This window comes from Prinia subflava, chromosome 1 (assembly GCF_021018805.1).
Source record: "Prinia subflava isolate CZ2003 ecotype Zambia chromosome 1, Cam_Psub_1.2, whole genome shotgun sequence".
NCBI classification, from domain to species: Eukaryota; Metazoa; Chordata; class Aves; order Passeriformes; family Cisticolidae; genus Prinia; species Prinia subflava.
Genome location: NC_086247.1, coordinates 128,540,332 through 128,560,093, shown reverse-complemented (window position 1 = coordinate 128,560,093; position 19,762 = coordinate 128,540,332). Strand labels below are relative to the sequence as shown.

The 19,762-nt window shown below is 41.8% G+C and overlaps 1 protein-coding gene across 4 annotated transcripts; it reads left to right on the top strand.

Moving 5' to 3' along the window:
* Positions 1–741: 741 nt before the first annotated feature.
* On the top strand, positions 742–16,007 carry C1GALT1 (core 1 synthase, glycoprotein-N-acetylgalactosamine 3-beta-galactosyltransferase 1). 4 transcript variants are annotated; one of them, XM_063411781.1, is made up of 4 exons: positions 742–1,014; positions 7,841–8,080; positions 9,764–10,431; positions 11,628–16,007. In XM_063411781.1, the coding sequence occupies exons 2-4, from the start codon at positions 7,858–7,860 to the stop codon at positions 11,835–11,837; spliced, it is 1,101 nt and encodes a 366-aa protein (XP_063267851.1). In that variant the 5' UTR covers positions 742–1,014; positions 7,841–7,857; the 3' UTR covers positions 11,838–16,007. The 4 variants fall into 4 exon arrangements, with proteins under 4 accessions (XP_063267851.1, XP_063267843.1, XP_063267826.1 ...); XM_063411773.1 differs by lacking the exon at positions 742–1,014 and adding an exon at positions 1,639–1,770; XM_063411756.1 differs by lacking the exon at positions 742–1,014 and adding an exon at positions 2,063–2,316.
* The last annotated feature ends 3,755 nt before the right edge of the window (positions 16,008–19,762 follow it).

Below are 19,762 nucleotides of genomic sequence, written 5' to 3'. Positions count from 1 at the left end.
GCTCTTCTCCCAGGCAGCCAGTGACTGGACAAGAGGAAGTGGCTTCAAGCGGCACACGGGGAGGTTCAGATTGGACATCAGGCAGAATCTCTTCATGGAAAGGGTTGTTAAACATTGCAATGGACTGCCCAGGGAGGTATGGAGTCACTGTCCCTGGAAGTGTTCAAGAAATGACTGGATGTGGCACTTAGTGCCATGGTCTAGTTGACAAGGTGATGTTCAGTCATAGTTCAGACTCGGTGATCTTGGAGTTCTTTTCTAACCTAAATATTCTGTGATTCTGTGTGACCCATTGTCCAGAAAAAAAGAAGTAAAAGCGGGCATGAAAATGGAAATGATAGGACACAACCTCATAGGGAATTGCTTTGGAGAGAGGGGAGACGGAAGGAAAATACACAGATCTACACCTAAGATGAGGGAAACCAATGGTTTGGACTGAACCCGTGGACAGGCTGGAGGGAGGATGGAGGAGAGAGAGAAAATCAAGAACAGTGTGTGCAGTGACCTCCATTTACAGAAACACTAGTGGCCCTCAGCAAGGACCAGTTCTACTCTCCACATACGTGCATCCAGTACTTAAAAAAAAACAACATACACACATAAACCGCCCCCAAACACACCGCAACACAAAACCTCTATTAACTGCAGATCTCCATTATCTACCCAGTGCTTGCAAAATGCTATTTTTTAGTTACACTCTAATGAAAAACACCTTCCAAATCTACAATTCCTCTTATTTAATATGCCTTTTTCCTAAGGAAATCACCGAGAGATAAACGTCAAGAGCTGTTGGAAAGGTAGGCAGCGTTAGCACAGGGAGACGAGAAGCGATTGCAGAGGGCTCGGTATCCTAGCAACATCGCTTGCAGTTGCCTAATGGTATTTTGGAAGAGCAGCGGCTCCAGACCGGCTGAAGTGAGGGAAATGAGGGGCTGGAGCGCAGCGGAGCTCCGCAGCCCGGCCTGAGCTCCGGGCACTGCCGCTTCCAGGCAGGACCAGGCAGTCGAGAGCGAGGTAACGCGGTGGAAGGGCGGGTGGACAGCGCTGCCCGGGGCATTTCCCGCTGGCCGTGCCCGCGGAGCACCGCCGGAGCGCCGCTTACCGACCGCTGGGAGCCGCTCGGCGCCCCTCAGTCCCTCCCGCGCCCTCCCCGTCCCCTCGGGACGTTTCTTCCCCGCACCCCTCGGGGCCCGGGCCGAGCCAGCGCGCGGGGACGGCCCGGCCGCCCGGCCACAGCTCTCGCGCCGCGGCTTCGGCCTGGGGCGCCCGCGCTCGCCCACCGCCGCACGCCGGGAGGCGCGGGCGCTCCCGCGGCCTGGCCCGGCGGCGTGGCCGGGCTGCCAGCGGACGGGGAGGAAGGGGCGGGTTCCCGTGACCGTCTCGCTCAGGGGGGACGGGACGGGGCGGGCGGGCGGGCGGGCGGGAGCGCCGAGCTTCTCCCGCGCCGGGAGCGGCGGGGGCGCGGGGCGCGCGCGCGCTGCCACGCGGCGGAGCCGCGGCCGCGGCGGGAACGGGGTTAACCCCGCGCGTGCCGGGGAGCTCCGCCCCGGCCCTCGCCGACCAATGAGCGGGCGGCGGGGCGGGGCGGCGCCGCTCCCGGCCCGCCCCGGGGCGGCGCGCGGCGCGGCGCGGGGCGGCCGCGCGATGGGGCCGGCGGCGGCGCGGGGCGGCGGGGCCGGCGGGGGCCGGGGCCTGCCCTGCGCGCGGCCAGCGGGTGCCCGCGCGCCGTCGCGCGGCTGAGCGCGCGCCGGGGCCCCGCCGGCCCGAGAGGTGAGGGGGGACCGGGCCGGGCCGCGCCGGGGGCGGCGGGGGGGTCGGGCCTCGGGGGACAGCGTCCCGCCCGCGGGGGCGACGCGGTAGAAGGGCCGAGAGTGCCTCCTCGCCGCGGGGACGGGGCGGGAGGAGGCGGCCGCGGCGCCGCGTGTCACCCCGGCGGCGAGAAGGGTGCCCGCGGCTGCAGGGCCAGCAGGTGCCCGGCTGCACGCCTGGGAAGCAGAGGCGCGGAGCAGGGGCTCCTTGGGGAAGCGCGAGTCCCCCGGAGCCCGGCGGAGGGAGCGCGGCGCCCGGGGAGCCGCGGATCGCTGCTCCCGCCCCGCAGCGGGGACTTCCTGGGCGGGCGTCCGCAGGCAGGGCCGGCTCGGGAGAGGTCTGCGAAGCCGTGCTTCGGGCACGGCACTTGTTGCCGAAAGACATTGTCAGCTTTTGGAATGAGGAAGGAGGGGCCACATCTTCCTTCCAGCTCATCGGTGCTATGGATTGTCACACGTCTCGTTTCAGTGCAGTTGTTGGCCTATACCGAAATACCTTGCTTTGATGGTTTGTATTTTCTGATAGAACAAGCAGGAAATATTTTGAAAGAAATGCTTACAGCATTAGATATTTAAAGTGGAAAGATACGATCTGTGCTTAGTCGATAGGAAACTGCAGAAGCTCACAGAAATCCTAGATGCAGACAGCATTAGCAAATGCACAGCTTGCTGCATTTCAGAAGCATATAAATATACAGAGTAACTAGCAATAAGGAGCAGAAGGCCTGTTTGCACAGCTAACTGGTTTTTTTCTACATTCTGGTCGAATTATTCTGATGTGTTGCTTGACTGTTAAGGACATGGTGGTAGAGATCAATTTCATTGCTAATTATGCAGCTTTCAATGGACATTTACACTGTTTCATCGTGGGCCCTCAGATCTTCCCCCTTGATTCCTAAGTAAGGGATACAAGAGAGAATCACCTCTGTATGTGGGTTTAACTTAATCGAATCATAAAGTGATTGTGGAATGATAGTGGGATAAACATGTTTAAAATTAGAGTTATGTTCTGTATTCTGTAAATTTCAAAATCCCAGATTTGATGGTTGCAGGAGGTTTTTTTGGTTTTTTGTTGTTATGTTGTTTTTGGGGTTCAGGTATTTCTGTTTGTTTGTTTGGTATTTTGTTTAATGTGTTTCTGTACATGGTTCGCCTGAGTTTGCGTAAAAGTGTTAATTTTAAAAGTGTTTGGGTTGTTTTTTTGGCGGTGGTGCCAAACTCTTGCCATATATTCATATCACATGCTTTTTCCTTAAATTTCCATTGGCTTGTGGAAGTGACCTTAAAGCCCTTATTGGAACGGCAGGGTGAGAGCAGTAATTTAGATTAACATGTTCACACACAGAATCACTAGATGGGAAGAGACCTTCAAGATCATCGAGTCCAACCCAGACCTAACACCTCAACTCAACCACATCCAGTCTTTTTTTGAAGACATCCAGGGATGATGACTCCACCACCTCCCTGGGCTGACCATTCCAGTACATTATCACTGTTCCTGTAAAAAAACTTTTCCTAATATCCAACCGGTATTTCCCTTGGTGCAGCTTGAGTCTGTGTTCTCTCTTTCTGTCTGTTGTTGCCTGCAGAAAGAGACCAACCCCACCTGACTACAAACACATTTCAGGAAGTTGTAGAGAGTGATAAGGTCACCCCTGAGTCTCCTTTTCTCCAGGCTGAACACTCCCAGCTCCCTCAGTCATTCCTCACAGGGCTTGTGCTCCAAGCCCCTCACCAAAAGGGGCTTCAGAGGCTCCCCAGCAGGATGCACAGAGGCACAGTCTCATCAGAGGAGTGAGGCCCTGGTTCTGTCACTGGGGAGCCACCAGGCCCATTGCCCAGGTGTGACATGCAGCAAGAGAAGGCCCCAGGAAGGCTGTCTGGAAAAGCTCACAAGATCGAGAGAGCTAACTGCCTAGAAAATATGAGTCACATGGGATGCAAGAGAAAAGCATCTTGTGACTGTACAAAATTATGGGGTGCTCCTGGGAGGGACTAAAGGAAGGTGGTTTGAGGAGGAACAAGTATGGGAAAACAAAAGGATGAGGTAAAGGGCCTGGTCAGTGAGAAACAAGTGGCTGGTCAGTGTTTGACTGTGTCCTGGGCCAAATTGACACAGCCTGTCCTCTTTTCTCATTAAGGTGCCTTTCTAGCTGTTTTGCTGGGCGAGAGGACTCTGTGCTCTTTTCTGTGCATACTGAGCTCTAAGTGCCAGCGACTGGAGATGCTCAGTAAGTTGTAGGGCCCTCGGTGTGTGGTGTGCCAGTGGCTGGAGGAACTGGAGTGAGCAGGGTCTAAATGCCCAGCAGCTGGGCTGGGGGCTGTGAGCTGCAGAGGCCTGGGTGTCTGCAGTGCCCGTAACTGGGGAGAGGAGTGCGTGAGTACAGTCTTGGCAAGGATGCCAGTGTGTGGTTGCTCGTGAGTATCGCACAGGGTTAGCCAGTGAGTAGGATTAAGGGGCTTGGGAGCCAGGCTTCGAGGCAGCTGTAAGTGTGGGGCAGGTACTAGTGAGATCAGAGTCATCAGTTTGACAAGGGAGCAGGGCTCTGGGGAGTCTGAGGATTCAGGGTTGGTTCCTCAATAGATTGAGGGTCTGAGACCAGTTACAGAGGGATCCACGTTGTGTGTATGTGTATATTCCCCAGCAGCAGACCTGTGTCCTGGGCAGCTGGGTAGGAGCAGCTTAAGGCCAGGCTGTGTTTGTGTCTGCATGAACACTTGTTTTTATCTGTGCTGATCTGTACGGTCAGCCACGTGTATGTGCATCTTTGCATGCACTGCTCTGGGAATACATCCTCAGCCTGGCTGGATCTGGGCACATGGAGCTGCAGCAGCCTTGTTCTCAGTGGGCTGCCAGGTTCAGCAGCCCCTAACACAGGAAAATCAGTTTTTCTGTAAGCTTGAACATGTAGAAATTGTTGACTTGTGAAACTTAAATTTTGAACCAAATCTTCAATGACTTTTGCATTGTGATAGAATTTGAGAACATTTGCTGGTTTGATTGATGTGAATAGGGCTACCTGCATGAATATCTAAATATCTGTATTTGTTTAAGCTTCCATGATGGAGCAGTGGAGCATAAATTCAATTCAAACTTCAGCTTTTATTATAGGTGGGGTTTTTTTTAAATAGTGTGTTTTTAAACTCAAGGAGTAAAAATAGAGATGCAAATAAAGCAGAGTTGTTTTAGTAACCTCTGGTAGATTTTGTGCTTACCTTTTCCTTCTCTGAATGTCATAGACTCGTAGCATCATAAAATGATTTGAGTTGGAAGGGACCTGTAAAGATCATCCAACCCCTTTGAAGGTCCAACCCCCTGCCATGAGCAGGGACAACTTTCATTAGATCAGGTTGCTCAAAGCTTCATACAACCTGACCTTAAATGTTTTGCATGTCTTCCCCGTGAATAAATCTGTGTGTAGAAAAGAATATCAGCAAGGAGTGGAGATGTTTATCATCTGACAACTGACCTTCCTTTTAGGCATTTTCTGGTTCTTCTAGTGTAATGCTCTAGTATTCAGTTATTTTTGCTGTCAAGTTAAAAGACTCAATTTATGTGAAATATCAAGATATCATTAAAAAAAGAAATTTTTTATCCTTTTACTGTTGGAGTAAACAAACGTGGATATACACTCACACATTTATAGTGATCCATTCTGTTGGTATAAAATTGATAGAATGATAAGCAGATTATTTTAGATTGAAAACTGTAACTAGAGGCATTTTGTATCAAATACAGAGTACAGCTACCACCTGAGAAATCCTCTTTGTGTGTGAACTACTGCCAAATCAGCTTCTGATTTCCAGTGAGTTGAATGCACTTTTTTCATTTTTCAGCATTTCCAGCACACACAATTTTTTTTTCTATAGAATGCAGTTGTATATAATTTCATAGTTAAATGAGCAGCGATTATTGTCAAGTTATTTTCATTTTTTTCTGTCCAAGCAAGAGTAATTTTAACAGCTGTTAGAGCAGATAACTGAAATTGTATGGCAGAGAGACAGCTAATATTTAAAAGTAGAATAGTGGAGACCTTTTCTTCTAGAAGGTGGTGTAGCTACACTGTGGGCATGCACAGATTTCTATATTTCCTCACTCTGAATATACCAAAAGAAGGCATTGTTTTATTTTGGCCATTTCCCTATGCGTATTGCAAATTTTGAGGGCACTTTGTGGTGATAGATAGGGAAAGCAAAAACAAAAAAATAACCTTAGTACAGCAAATCCTTTGTATTGTCATGGCTGCTTTTATGCATGGGCTTCTTGTTTAAGGTTTTGGGAGTTTTACCTTCTTGTTGGGTTTTTTTGGCACCTGATCAAAATACTTATGTTTTCTTCTCAATTTAGTGGTGTAAAAGGCAATAGAAATAACTGGAAACCAAGTAATTTTTTCAAGGCCTGGGTCACAAATGATAATACAGTCAGTTTTCTACTTTGTGATGTGATGTCTAAAGGTAATCACTTGTCTCCACCAAGATGTAGTAGTGAATTGAGGGAAGACAATGTGCAATTAAAAGATTTATAATGTGCTTGTTCATATTAAAGAACCACGGTTCCTTATCAACTACAGTTATAATCATTTAAGTTTTATATACCCTGTACATTTCTTGATTTTTATTTTGTTTTTCGAATTGTGTTCAATTTACTTTTTGTAGCAGTATGGAAAGAAAAGCATTACCACATGTGAGAGCTGCTTCACTCTTAAATGGTCTTGATCTGCATGTGTACAGTAAATCTGGTGGATTTCTGAAAGTGTCAACCTAACAACATGCACACATGGGTTCATCCTTTCCTCTCCCTTCAGGAGAGCAGAAGAACAGACAGAAAGCTGGAATTGGGAGATTCATGCAGCTTGCCTGGGGACAGCCTATTTCCAATACACTTCCCAGGCAGTGAGAGGAGGGGGTGCAGGCTAAATGAGTTGTTTTGGTGCCTGCAGCTCTTCTCTGATCGATGGTTTTCATCGATGCTCTGTGCAGTCCATAATTTTCTTTTTTGGGCTCCCTCATGAACTAAATCGGGTTCTGCCCTCTGTTAGTAATAATGATCCTAATGGAGGGAACATCATTGACTTGTTTGTAAGGCTCTGGCTTGATTTCAGTGTGTATTTAATAGCCAATGTTTTTGTAGTTTAGTCATGAGTTATGAGAAAATAGATCAACTCTTTCCTAAGATGAAAAACCCTCAACAACATGAAATTTGTTTTCAAGTGTTTAATAAATTAAAATTCACACTCATTTTTGATGCTTAAAAAAATCACTTTATGCAGGCATAGCTGCTGGTTTGGTTTACTAAAAATGGTCAGCCAAGTCCTTTAGTTTTTGAGGAGCAAGGCTGTAGCTGATATGAAGGGGTGTTTTTATTACTGGAATACAAAACTTTTGAAGTGTAGAAGAGGCTTCAAGGCTGATGTACTTTCTTCTTCTCTTCCTTTTAAAAATGAGTGTTTCTATATGAAAATTCAGATGTTATCTTACTCTTTCTTCTGGAAGTCAATCCTCAGTAATTCCTTAAAGTGTAAGGACAACTGCCCTACTTTGGGAGTAGATTTGCTTTTATAACTCTTCCGAATCTGCCTGTGATTGACATATGCTAAGAATTCCTGTAATATACATTTGGCTGGAGTTTTAAGAGCATCTCGTGACCATGTTGTATCTTGACCTGTAGATTACCACTGATCATCATCTTTTTGCTTCATAAAAGACTTAAGTATTACATTTTAAAGTGCAGTTTTGTAGGCTGAAGAGAATAAAAAAGTGTATGTATATTGCAGTTTTATAAAGCTACACTGCACTTCAGTGTATACATTCTTGTTTAAATGTTGTATAAATATAATTAATAGGGTTTTCTATGTACAGCCACTATCAATGGATGTACAATTTTATATTGATATTTGCATTGCTCTTGTACTTAAATTTCTGTGCAAGATCCGAGTTCTCTGCTTTCAGAGATTTGATCCTTGATTTCTTCCTACAGTTTTGGATGTGATTTCTGTGTTAACTCTAATGTATTTTTCATTTGGTTTTCACAGTGTCTCACCTTCAGGAGATGGCCTCTTCTAAGTCTTTGATGAACCTTCTAACCTTCACTTTTGGCTCAGCAATAGGATTTTTCGTCTGCTATCTTCTGTTCAGCATTATACTAGAAGAACAGGTTAAGATCCAGCCTCATGTTCTTCACAATGATCCACATGGTCAACACTCAGCAGACACTGACAACAATCAGCTGCAAGGACAAATGAATTTCAATGCAGATGCTGGACAGCATAAAGGTATTTTGTTACACCTGGCTGCTTAGCAAATGTCCTCCCTTTTCAGGCATTGCAAAACATTGTTGATTCACTGCCAAGAATTTATATGCTTAATTTCCATTCAGTGTCCCCATGTTCAGGTTTCAGCTAAATAACTTTTTTCTCCTAAGGTCTACTGAATGATGGTTTTCTTTGTTTACGTTTATATCACAATAGTAAATTTTTTTTCATTAGAGTCCAATTGTTTGTCCAACTCCTATATCCAGACTCATTTGGAGCAGGAACCTCTCAAATAAACTATTGACACCAAATGGTAGTTTTGCTTAGCAGGTATCTTTGCTAGCATTGTAGATGTGTCTGGATTGCTTTTTAGACTTAAGAAGCTAATTTTGGACCCCTTTTAACTTTTGATCTAGCCTCTAAGATAAAGCTAAAATAAAATTTTAAAGAAATCACTTATTGGTACAATTAGTAAAACACAGAATTGGGGAAGGGGAGCAAAGGGAGCTGCTGTGGGCATGATTTGCCAAGCTGATTATGCAGCAGTCCAGGCACAGATTGCTATTTGCAGTCATAGCCAGAGAAAATCTCTTGCACTCTGATTATTTTTATTTTTCCAGAGAAGGTAGACCCTTCAAGGGAGATTTCAGGGATACTTTTGCACTTGATAAATTTCATTAAATGAGTTAATTTGAAATACCAAATACAGAGACTGTTTGAGTAGGGAGAGCTTGGATGAGAAAAATTGCAGTACAATGCATTTGCTGAAGATGTTAGTAAGTCATTTTTTTAGACATATTTAAGCTCCAAACTTTGTAAGATGAGTGTGTGTTTCACATGTAATTGTAGAACATTGTTACAGAGAAATCTGATACATAGTTGCATAAAGCATTAGCAAGAACATTTTAGTACCAGTCATGCAGATTTCACTGTCCATGAAACCTCCTTTTACGTGAGTTAGAATCTTTCTGTATGTATCAAGTGAAAATGTTTCTTTGAGAGCAATGAATGCTTTGGTAGCTTGGAAAACATTGTTTCACACTGTAGATAACTGTGTTTATTCTTCTGGATTGCTGGAAATAAAAACATGTTATCAACAATAATAGTAGTTTCATAGTATCTTGAATTACTTAATCTGTTAAATTATTTATTTCTAGTTTACTATTGGCTTTATTCTTAAAACATATTTTGCTGGTTTAGAAATATTCATTAGGTTTTGTTAGTTAACACGAGTATACATAAAAGAGCTTATTAGCTTTTTTGCCTTTCTGTGTTGTATTCACTGTGAATGGTAAAAATAATGCTGTATGTAGTTGTATTCATTGTGCATGGCAAAAATATTCTGGTTTTAAATTTTCATTAGTCTTCCAAGACTATAAAGAGGTTGCCTCTGGGCAGTTTTTATGTACAAATCAAGGTTTGCTAAAGCCCCATTTCCCTGAACCCACTTTGATATGACTCTTACACTCTCCTTTATCTTGTGAAATCGAAATAGCTTTAAGAATTTTAATCTTTGAGAGTCTTGTTTGTTTCCTTCTAGAATTTAGCATGGAGTTTATTAACTGGTACATTTGGAAGCAAAAGCCTCTTCTCTGTCTGCATGTTTTTTCTGATCTAGAAACAGAATATCTGAGGAGGGAGGAGGTTGCTGTTAGTTTGTTTGGCAATCATGTCTAATATGATTTTACTTTCCTCTTTTTTTAGACGAGGATAAAAATATTGCAGAAGGACTGTATCACAAGGTGAAAATACTGTGTTGGGTCATGACTGGACCTCAAAATCTAGAAAAGAAAGCCAAGCATGTTAAGGCCACTTGGGCCCAACGCTGTAATAAAGTACTTTTTATGAGCTCTGAGGAAAATAAAGACTTCCCAACTGTGGGCCTAGAAACCAAAGAAGGCAGGGATCAACTGTACTGGAAGACTATTAAAGCTTTTCAATATGTATATGACCATTATTTTGATGATGCTGATTGGTTTATGAAAGCAGATGATGATACATATGTTATATTGGACAATTTGAGATGGCTTCTTTCAAAATACAGTCCTGAACAACCGATATACTTTGGAAGAAGGTTTAAGCCTTACGTGAAGCAGGGCTACATGAGTGGAGGAGCAGGGTATGTTCTGAGCAAAGAAGCTCTGAAGAGATTTGTTGCTGCATTTAAAACGAACAAATGCACTCACAGTTCCTCTATTGAAGATCTGGCACTAGGAAAATGCATGGAGATCCTCAATGTGGAAGCAGGAGATTCCAGGGATACGAGTGGTAGAGAAACCTTTCATCCGTTCGTTCCAGAACATCACTTAATCAGAGGATACCTACCAAAAACATTCTGGTACTGGAATTACAATTACTATCCTGCTGTAGAGGTAAGTCCTGAGGAACCTGGTATCCATTTTGTCAAGTGCATCTTGTGATGTGTGTGAGCCTGTGATGTGTGAATTATCATTAGGCAGAAGAATTCAAGAACAGGATTTAGTATTTTTTACATATTAAAGCTGAATAAAAGAGTCTGGTTCTTCAGTAGATTTTTTTCATCGTAAAGCAGCAGTCTATTTTTGTACTTGAATTCAGCAGCTAAAGCATTTCTGAAGCTTAAACCAGCTGTATGAGGCTGTATTTAGTGTGTCAGGAGGCAGCAGCTTTAGCTAAGGCTGCAGTGCATGGGTGGCTGAGCTGTGGACAGTTCCATCTGTAACCAGCTCATAATGGAAATTGACTGTGATGCTGGCCTGCCATCCCTGTGCTTGGATAGAGACTGCTTCATCTGGTAACAAAATCAAACTATATTGATCAAACCTAGTAACTGCTGAAGAACAGTTACATAACTGTTGTTCTCTTTGGCGCTTTAAATATTTAATCTTAGTTCCAGTTGGATTCGAAATATTAGTAACTTTGCAATCAAAGCTGCAGAAAAAAGAAACCCCAAAACTATGCTTCAGAAAAGTGTTCTCAAATTTGAGCTATAAAATATAAGTTATGACAAATGCGTTAACAACATCCTATAGCTCGTAATAAAGTCAACAAAATCAAGACATTTAAAACAAAATTCTGCAATTATTACAACTTTCTGTCAGTAGGAAGTTAGATACTGACAATACTGCCAAACTGTTTAATGTGTCAACACACACAGGTGCAGGGACATACACATCTTGCTTATGCATTCTGTCTGGATGCTGACATAAGTAACAGGCCTGTATTATTTCATGTATAAATGTAACTCACTTAGGCCTGCTTGCTGCTTCTTGGTGCTGTTTAAACACCAGCATCAAAAATTAAGTATGGAAAAGCAGAAAACCTCTGACGCTAATGAGGGTAGCTAGTTTTTTCACTGGCTTGATCACAGAAGCAAAAGACTTTGTCAGCATTATTTTGGAAAGATGCCTTGGCAGATATGTCTGATGCATTTTGCTTGCCTAACATTAACTTTTGAAGTGTATGTATGACTGATGGTAGTGAATTTTATACCATTAAATCAAGTATTTCTTGGAATTCTCCCTGGATCTTTAATCCAGGGCATGCTTTGCAATTCTTGCTGATTGTTTTGCTTTGTTTTGTGTTTCAGGGTCCTGGATGCTGCTCTGATCTAGCAGTTTCATTCCACTATGTTGACTCTGTGACTATGTATCATTTGGAATATTTGATTTATCATCTTCGTCCATATGGGTATTTGTATAGGTACAATCCTGATTTGTCAAAGAATCCAGAAGAGCAGAGCAAAAACGAAGCACTGGAGGATAGTCAAAAGATAAAGCAAAAAATTTCTGAGAGCTAATTGGACTTTGAAAAAAACCAAAAAGAAGCCAATGAGTAAGAGTCTCCTCAAACTTGTGCATGAAGCTTGTGGACTGAAATTACTCCTGGCAATTCTTATTTCAAAAATCAAGTTGGCAGCACTTCTTGTCACCCTGTGTACAACAGAGTGGTGCTGGCTCTGACTGCTTGGGATAGTGTGACCTTGCAGCCCTGCTCACAAAGATATGGGGCCCTAAAGCTATGAAATTGGAGGTTTGTCTGGTACAATAATATCTGGAAGAATTTGTATAAAAACCATAGTGGACAGGTTCACAGATGATTGTACCATATTTCTCTTCCTTTTTCTATTCTCCTCTATCCCCTCTCCATTAAGTTAATTCTAATATTAGAAATTGGATGCTGCCCAGTCAAACTCTTCACAATGGCTTTCTGAAGTATTCTCCACAACCTGAAGGTACTTTGTGTACCTTGCCCTAAAAGTAAGGCAGAGACACAGAATTTGAGTCTCCAGTCTGCTTTGCCTCAACAACAGAGTGGCAGAATTTCACCCACAATAGTCAGAAACAGAATTCATTGCTATGAATTACTTATGAAGTTTTAAATTCTGTTGTGCAAAACAATATGAAATTTTTGGGGAGGAATACTCTTCTGGAGAGAAACACAGAAACGGTTAATGTTGTTTAAATTGCTGAGGTGATGCCACCTGCTTACATGTTTGCCTGTGGCTTTTTTTTTTTCTCCTTTTATTAACTTATCCTTTTGGTTGAATGGATATAAAAATTCCTTTTAGCACTTTTCAGCATAAGATAGATGCTTTTGAAAATAGAAGTCTGTCTTCCATCCCACCTGCAACATAAACCAGGAAGAATAGTATCTTAGCAAAGCATTGAAACAACATGGTTTCAGCCACTATTATAATTAGTTTGTTTCCGTTTTCATTTTCAATAGAGGTTAAAATTTTCAGATACAGAACTATCCGATTTTAAAACTGCATCAAAGCCAGTTTATTTGGTTGAAGTACTTAATTTCACTTTTCTGAACATTTTTTTCTTCCATTTAAAAAAAAGTCTGTATCTGCTTCTTGTTACTTTTTTCAGTACAAAGTGTTAAATGATCCTTTTTTCACTGTTTTTGAAGCTGAAGTACCTAGTTATTCAGGTAAGCAAGCCAAGCCTGAATGCAGGAATCTTTCAAAGTGCATTAACTTTTTCCACTACTTCATAAGTGTCTCTGCCTTTTAACTGGAAACACTTTCTTGGGTGGGACAAAATAGGTGTTCTAATTACTGATTTTTTTTTTTCAGAGGCCAAATATGTGTTTTATAGAATTAATATAAAACTTTGTTTTCTCCTTTTCAAATTGAGTGAATAGCAGTATGGGGAATGGGATTCAACGTGACATGTAGTGTTTTTATTCCACACTTGAACAAACATTTCTTCATCTTTCTGTTATTTTTCACCTTCATCATATTGATGAATTTGGACATAACCTAATTACCTCCAGTCACTGTTTTGAAAAAGGCACATAGTGGTAGCAGACAGCCTTATTTACTACTGCTGGTCCTTCAGGATGTTCCTGGAAGATGATGTTACCACAAAGTACTGGCTTTTTGGTTTTTTTCCAAAGATAGTTGTAGTACAGATTGGAGTTCTTTCTGTTGTCCAACAGTGAAGTCATGACTTTCTTTCTGACCATTGCTCTGCAGCACGATGGTAATGACTGAAATAGCTCATGATGTTGAAATGCTGCATGCATCTTCTCTGCCTGAATGAGTTCATCTATCAAGTATTGGTTGATTAGTTCCTGCTGGGTTAAATCTGTTGGTCTTCATGAGCAGCACTGCTTCTGAAGTACTGATAGGGACACAAGCTTTATTCTATGTTACTTGACTTAAGTAGAACATTATAACTGTATTGGTTTAAGAAACAAAAAATCTTAAGTTTGCTGTAGTCAGAGGGATGCTTGTCCAGAGGACAGTAGATGTTAACATGCTGAAAGTTGTTTCCTTCTGTGAGCTAAATGTTTATCCCACATGCAGCACAAACCAATTATATTGTGAAATCCATATGGAATTAGTAACTCCAATGGCATTGTTCAAACAAGCAGTTAAAATATTCAGGAATACTTAAGGAAGTTATAAAATTAAATTGAGATCCCAATCTAATCTCTTTGTAAATTCAGCCCATGTAGAAGATCTGTTGAACTACTGTACAGTTCCTTTATTTCTGCTTTCTTCAGTTCATCCATGGGGATTTAAAGATTTTCTACCACAACAGGCAGAACTAATCCTGCATGTTTTCTGCAGATTTGTGTCATATGTTTTCCCTGTGCTGTCCTGTGAAGCAAAATCATTTCCTCTTCATGTTCCTTACTGTCCTGACTATCCTGTCTCTGGCTCTCCAGTTTCATCCAGCATAAGTCTCAGGTGGACAGGAGGAAGCAGGATGTTTGAGCTCCCCGCAGGTTGTTTGCTGGGGTAACAAGGTAAACCAGCCACTGCTGAGCTCACGATGAAACTTCTCTCAGCAGCAGTTCTAGTTCTTATCAACTGCCCAGCTGAGGCTTGTGGGTTTAGCAGAGCAGGGCAGGAATATCCCTTTCCACAAAATGTGCAGGACCTCAGAGAGACTGGAAAAGTAAAGGAGCAAGTTCCCTTTCTGAAGAGAATAAGGCTGAGGACATACTACCTTGTGATAAATGGTTGGCCTGTCCAGAGAAATAAGCAGCCTTTTCTTCAAATGTCCATTTTTTGTTTTAAAGTGTCCTTGTGCATAGACCTCTGAATCTGTTTCTTTTGCCTTTAAAACAGCACTGCAAAGATTTTTTTTTATTTTCAGACAAGCTAGAAAAGTATCAGGTTTTACATTCTGTGATTATAACAGAGACCTGTTGTTCTCTGTTGAATTGTATTGCCATAACCATTAGCTGATACCTCTGGAATAATTGGTTTCTGTCTCACTGCCTTCAGAAGCCTCAGTGGACAAGGTTGGAATGTGAACAGTTAGTGTAATTTTCACATACAATATTACACTAATATTAGTAGTCTGCTATTTCACTCTCAGGTCTTTGTGCTTTGAGAAAGTATTTATTGAATTTGAGAATTTTTGCAGCCCAAGGAGACTGTATTTGATGGAGAGACTTCTGAAGCACAGCAACATGGGCTTACTTAGGCCATGCAGATTATTGCTCTGTGGTTTGGTTTCTTAATTTTATAAAACCTAAAAGCTTTCATTGGCACCATAGTGATTTAAATTACCCTTCTAAAATTTTGAACTATTTTCTTGAAATTACTAGGCAGTGGATGTGGGAATGTCCCCAAGTGTGGCAGAGTAACATTTTGACCTTGTATTAAGTGGTTTCACTTCAGAAAGATTGAGAGTGGCAAGAAGTTACTTTCTGATCATTGGTCTTAATCAGAGGAGAGTATTAATCTTTGTTTGCAGAAATAGACCAATTTTATTCTTCTTTCACTCCCAATTAATTTCTGCAGCCTGTATTTCTGTTATTTAAGAGGTTACACGCTGATGATGTTTATACCGCCTCTCATTTTGTGGAAGCTCTTTTCACAGTACTATTGCCTTTAAGGACACTTTGTTTTGTTTTGGTGGGTGTGTATATTAAAAATCACTTTTTCTTCAGCTGTTCCCATTTGTTCTGTTATGCTTGCAGAAGTATAAATTTCAGTGAGTAGCTGATAGGCCTCTTATAAATGCTTTGTTATCTGAGCAGGGTGTTCTGTCTTTGTATGACAGAAAAGTGTGGGTTGTTTCTCTGCTGTACCTGCTACTGATGCTGATAGTGCACGCACAGATAAAAACAGACCCCTCAATACAGGACCACTGGGAAAGGCAGTTTTGTCCTTTTTCTGTCAAGAAATTTTCTGTGGAACTCCGAAAGTGTGATTTGCTTTGTTTTACCATACTGTATTTAAAATACGCCAAAAATGTTATTAGTAGTCTAAAAGAATTGAATATTGCTGCTGGACAGTATGCGCCACTTAAAACCTGTGAATGTTTCACTTTGCAATTCTAGGTAGTTGTGTTCCTCATGGCAGATAAAAGTCGGTGATGTGTCTGGAATGGTCACCATAAGGATTTGTTTCTTAAATACCTTCTTTGAAGTGCCTTTGACCAATTTTTAGCATCAAAATTAAGTTGAGAATTGAATAAATAAAATAAGTTATCTCATACACAGTTCATGTCTGTCTTCATTTACCCCTCCCGCATGCTAGTGGTGTTGCATAGCAGCACAGTTTAGTCTAATAAAACTGTTCTTGCTTTTTCTCTAGGGTGGGTACAGGAAGCTCAAAAAGCTTTTCTCACTTGGTATGATTCTATGATTCTATATTTATGCTATTAACAAAATAGCAAGCTACCCAGAAAACAAGGATAGTAGATTTTTAAATGTAAAATGAGTAAGTGCTAGTACTAGATTCACATAAGCAGGCAGCTGTTTCTGCATTGTCCTGATTCTTAGGTGTCTCTACATTATTACAGATTCCTGAGTAAACTGACTACAACTGATACCTCAGAAATAAAGCAAAACTGTCCAAAATTAACCACATTTTTTTAAAAAAGGATTTATTCTTTAAGTGAACCTCTTATTTCTGAAAAAAAAAAGACCTCTTAGGATTTAAAAGTTGTGCCTTCTAACCTAAATGTTTGTGCAGAACAGCATTCAGCAGTAAAAGTGCTGGCACTTAGGCAGCTGGGAGGTGTCTACATCTGGAGCTCTGGTTGTTGGACTGGGTGTTGGCACAAGCACAGTACAGCTGTGTGTCATTACCTTAAATACTGTAATAGACCCTGCTAATACTATTAACCTGGATTAATTAACTGTTTAATTTCAAAGTGCAGGAAGCGGGTGACAACCAGTTTAACTGAGCTCCAAAGCTGGGGTATTTAAGGGAACAAGAGCCAATTGAACAGACCATAAAAGCTCCTCTCAAGTTGCAGGCTAAGGTTATGCTTTTATGTGGTGCTGCTGTAACTTTCCAATTGTCAGGATCAGACTACATTCAGCACGTTGCAGGGCAATGCAAGTGCTGGAGCAAAGCAAAAGCTACAGCTGCTACTCTGGAGAAAAACTGTTTCGTAAGTGTGGGTTTGCTTTGCTTGTTTTTTGTGTCTTGGGGTTTTTTTAGTATTAATATATAACAGACTCACCCATTTGATTACCAGAAGTTGTAGGCACAGTGAAATGTCCATAAATGACGGTAAGTTCTCGTAGCCATTTCACAGAAAGCTTCTCTGGCTCAAGGGAATTTTCCTAGACCTCTTCCCTGTGCACTACTGCCAACTGAAAAGTAAGTAAACATTTTACGCCCAGGAACTGCTAAGTTTGTTCTAAGCTGCAGGGAAGATAAGCCTTGCACTGCTCATTTCAGCTCTTGCTCCTGAATGGTGAGCAGCCTTTCTTCCTTTCTGACAATGTTTCACCTTAATGAAGCCCTTCCATGGGTTCCTGAAATTTGGTGGTGAGGAGCTTTTTCTGACAATATGAGGAGTAAGTGAGAAAATCAGAGCTCAGCAGTGAACATTTCCATTGTTCCACATGTAAAGAAATTTAACACAGACTTGGGAAAACAGATGGATCGTGGGATCTCACTTCTAGGTTAGGGTGATATTTGGCATTTTTAAAGGGAAAGTGGTTATTAAATTCAGAAACATTGCCTGAGGTCTTCATTTTTTTCAGCTTTCTAATACACAGTCCTTCAAGACTTCTTAAAAATGCCAATAAAAATAAACTGTAAAGATGTTCTTGTCACTGGTTAGTAAAAAGAATGTTGCAGGGAGGCTAATTCTGTGTGTGTTAACACTGGAATTTGGACCCAATGTGCCTTGAGCTGTGCCCCACACAGTCTCCTTCTAACTCTTCTTTTCAGACTTCTTCAGTCCCCTGTTCTGTTGTGTATAATGCTCTCTTTTGTTGCAATACTACAAGACAAGTACAGTCCCTTTTTTCCTTCCTCCCTCAAAAATGCTCTTCTGTAAGCTTTCTTTTATTTAGGGAGGCTGAAGCCTTGAGTTCTGGAGTCTGCACTGTACTGCCCAAAGTGTCACTCAGTTCTGTGTTACACACCTGTGGGGATAAGAAAGTGTCAATTATTTTGCCTAAGCTAAGGTGTTCCCTTCTTTGGAGGTATGATTTGTCTTTTAAACATGCTCATCTTTTTTCCTTCTTTTTAGTTTCCTTTTTCTGTCAATAGTTGCACCACCTGATCTGCCAAGTGCTGTTTGAGTACATGGTACCAGCTGGAGCTGAAGGCTGAGTATGATCTCACAGACAGACCTGTCTGCAGTAAGCCTACTGACTTACAACAGGTTTTAAAGTCAGCCTAAAGCCAATAACTACCAAAGCAAGAGTTGGAACCAGGTTTTATCATTTAGTGCTTAAAATACTTCTCAGTTTGGTAGGATGGACAGGTGAACTGGCTGTAGACTCCAGCAGCCAGTTATGCTAAAGAAGCATGAAAAATCTTTTCCTTGGGAAGAGGGAATTATTTGTAGCAATGTTGTCTGAAAAGGATCATGACCTTTCCAACCATGTTCTGAGCATTGCTGAAGTCACTGTCTTATTTTTCACTTTTGCACAGAGGTGAACAGTCTTTTGGAAATATGGCTACAAGACAATAGTTTCAAATTCATACCTGAATAGAGATGGGAGTTTCATGGGAGTGTTTGTTACGTCAAAAGTTGATGTGAACAGCTTATTTCATTTAAACTCTGCTTCACTTGAGTAGATATGTAAGTTTGCAGGACTGTTCTTCAGTGGTACAACACCAAACTCTCACATCTGTGAACCCATCACTTTGGCATCTTGAAGTCAAAACAGCTGATTTGCTTCTTTGAATTTCTAACCTGGCTTCCAGCAACTCCTTGGCACCTTCTCATTCCTTTCCCCTCCTAGGGTAAAATTCCAAGTGACTGCAAGGAAAGGAGCTTTGTCAATAGCTTCAATCACCTAAAGAACCATATCAGCCTTCTGGTGCTGCTACTTCCCGGTTCCACCCTGTGCTTTCAGTGTTCCCCTTCAGAGCTGGATCCTGCATGGTCTCAGGGAGTCAAGGTTTTGACTCTTATTCCTCAGTCAAGGAACTGATAAAAAAGACTTAAGAATTAATGTGCGTTAGTTCCCTGCAACTTTAAAACCTTGGACTATGATTTTTGTTGTTTTTTTCTTTCACTGTCCCACAACTGGGAGTCACTCAATGTTGTGCTATTGAGTGCTGGCTTCCTGCTTCCTGCCCCTGGAGATGGAGAGCGTAAGATTTAACATAAATGTTAACTTAAGGCCAAGAGAGTACTTGGCAGAGATCAAAACAAATAGATATGTCTCTAATTAATTTCTTAAATGAACATTTAATTCAATCTAGCTACTCTAAATGTGGGAATAGTGTTACATGTCTGTTCTCTGACTGTTTCTCAAGTGGAGGATGTGGCTGTAAACTGGAGCCTATGTCATTCCTAGATTAGTAATTCAGATGAGCACTCTGCAAGGATTAATCCTAAATCAAATGAAAATCACACCTGAGGGTCTGAAATTTTTCCCTGCACAGGAACATGCTTCACCACCTTTTGACCATTTACCATTGAAAACAGCAGGTTTCACATATTCCACTGTAGGCTCTGTTGAAATCATAGCTGAAATATGGTTAGTGTTTCAAGGACAGGTAGGGTAATCGTGTCTAAACCAAATTTTCAAACATAATTTAGAAAAACAAACTGCTGTTCAGAAGCTGGCAATGCTTCCCTGGGGACAATGAAGCCTTTGTTCCTATTCCTGTTCAATGTTACTCAGGGTTTTTTTGCAGAGAATAGGCGGTGTCTGTTTACCCAGATTAAAAACATCATTTGTCAGTCTAATCAACAACATCCTGCTTTTAACTATTTCCCTGTCAGCCAGCTTGGGATCTATGCACTTTATCTTTGCCAGCTTCCAAAG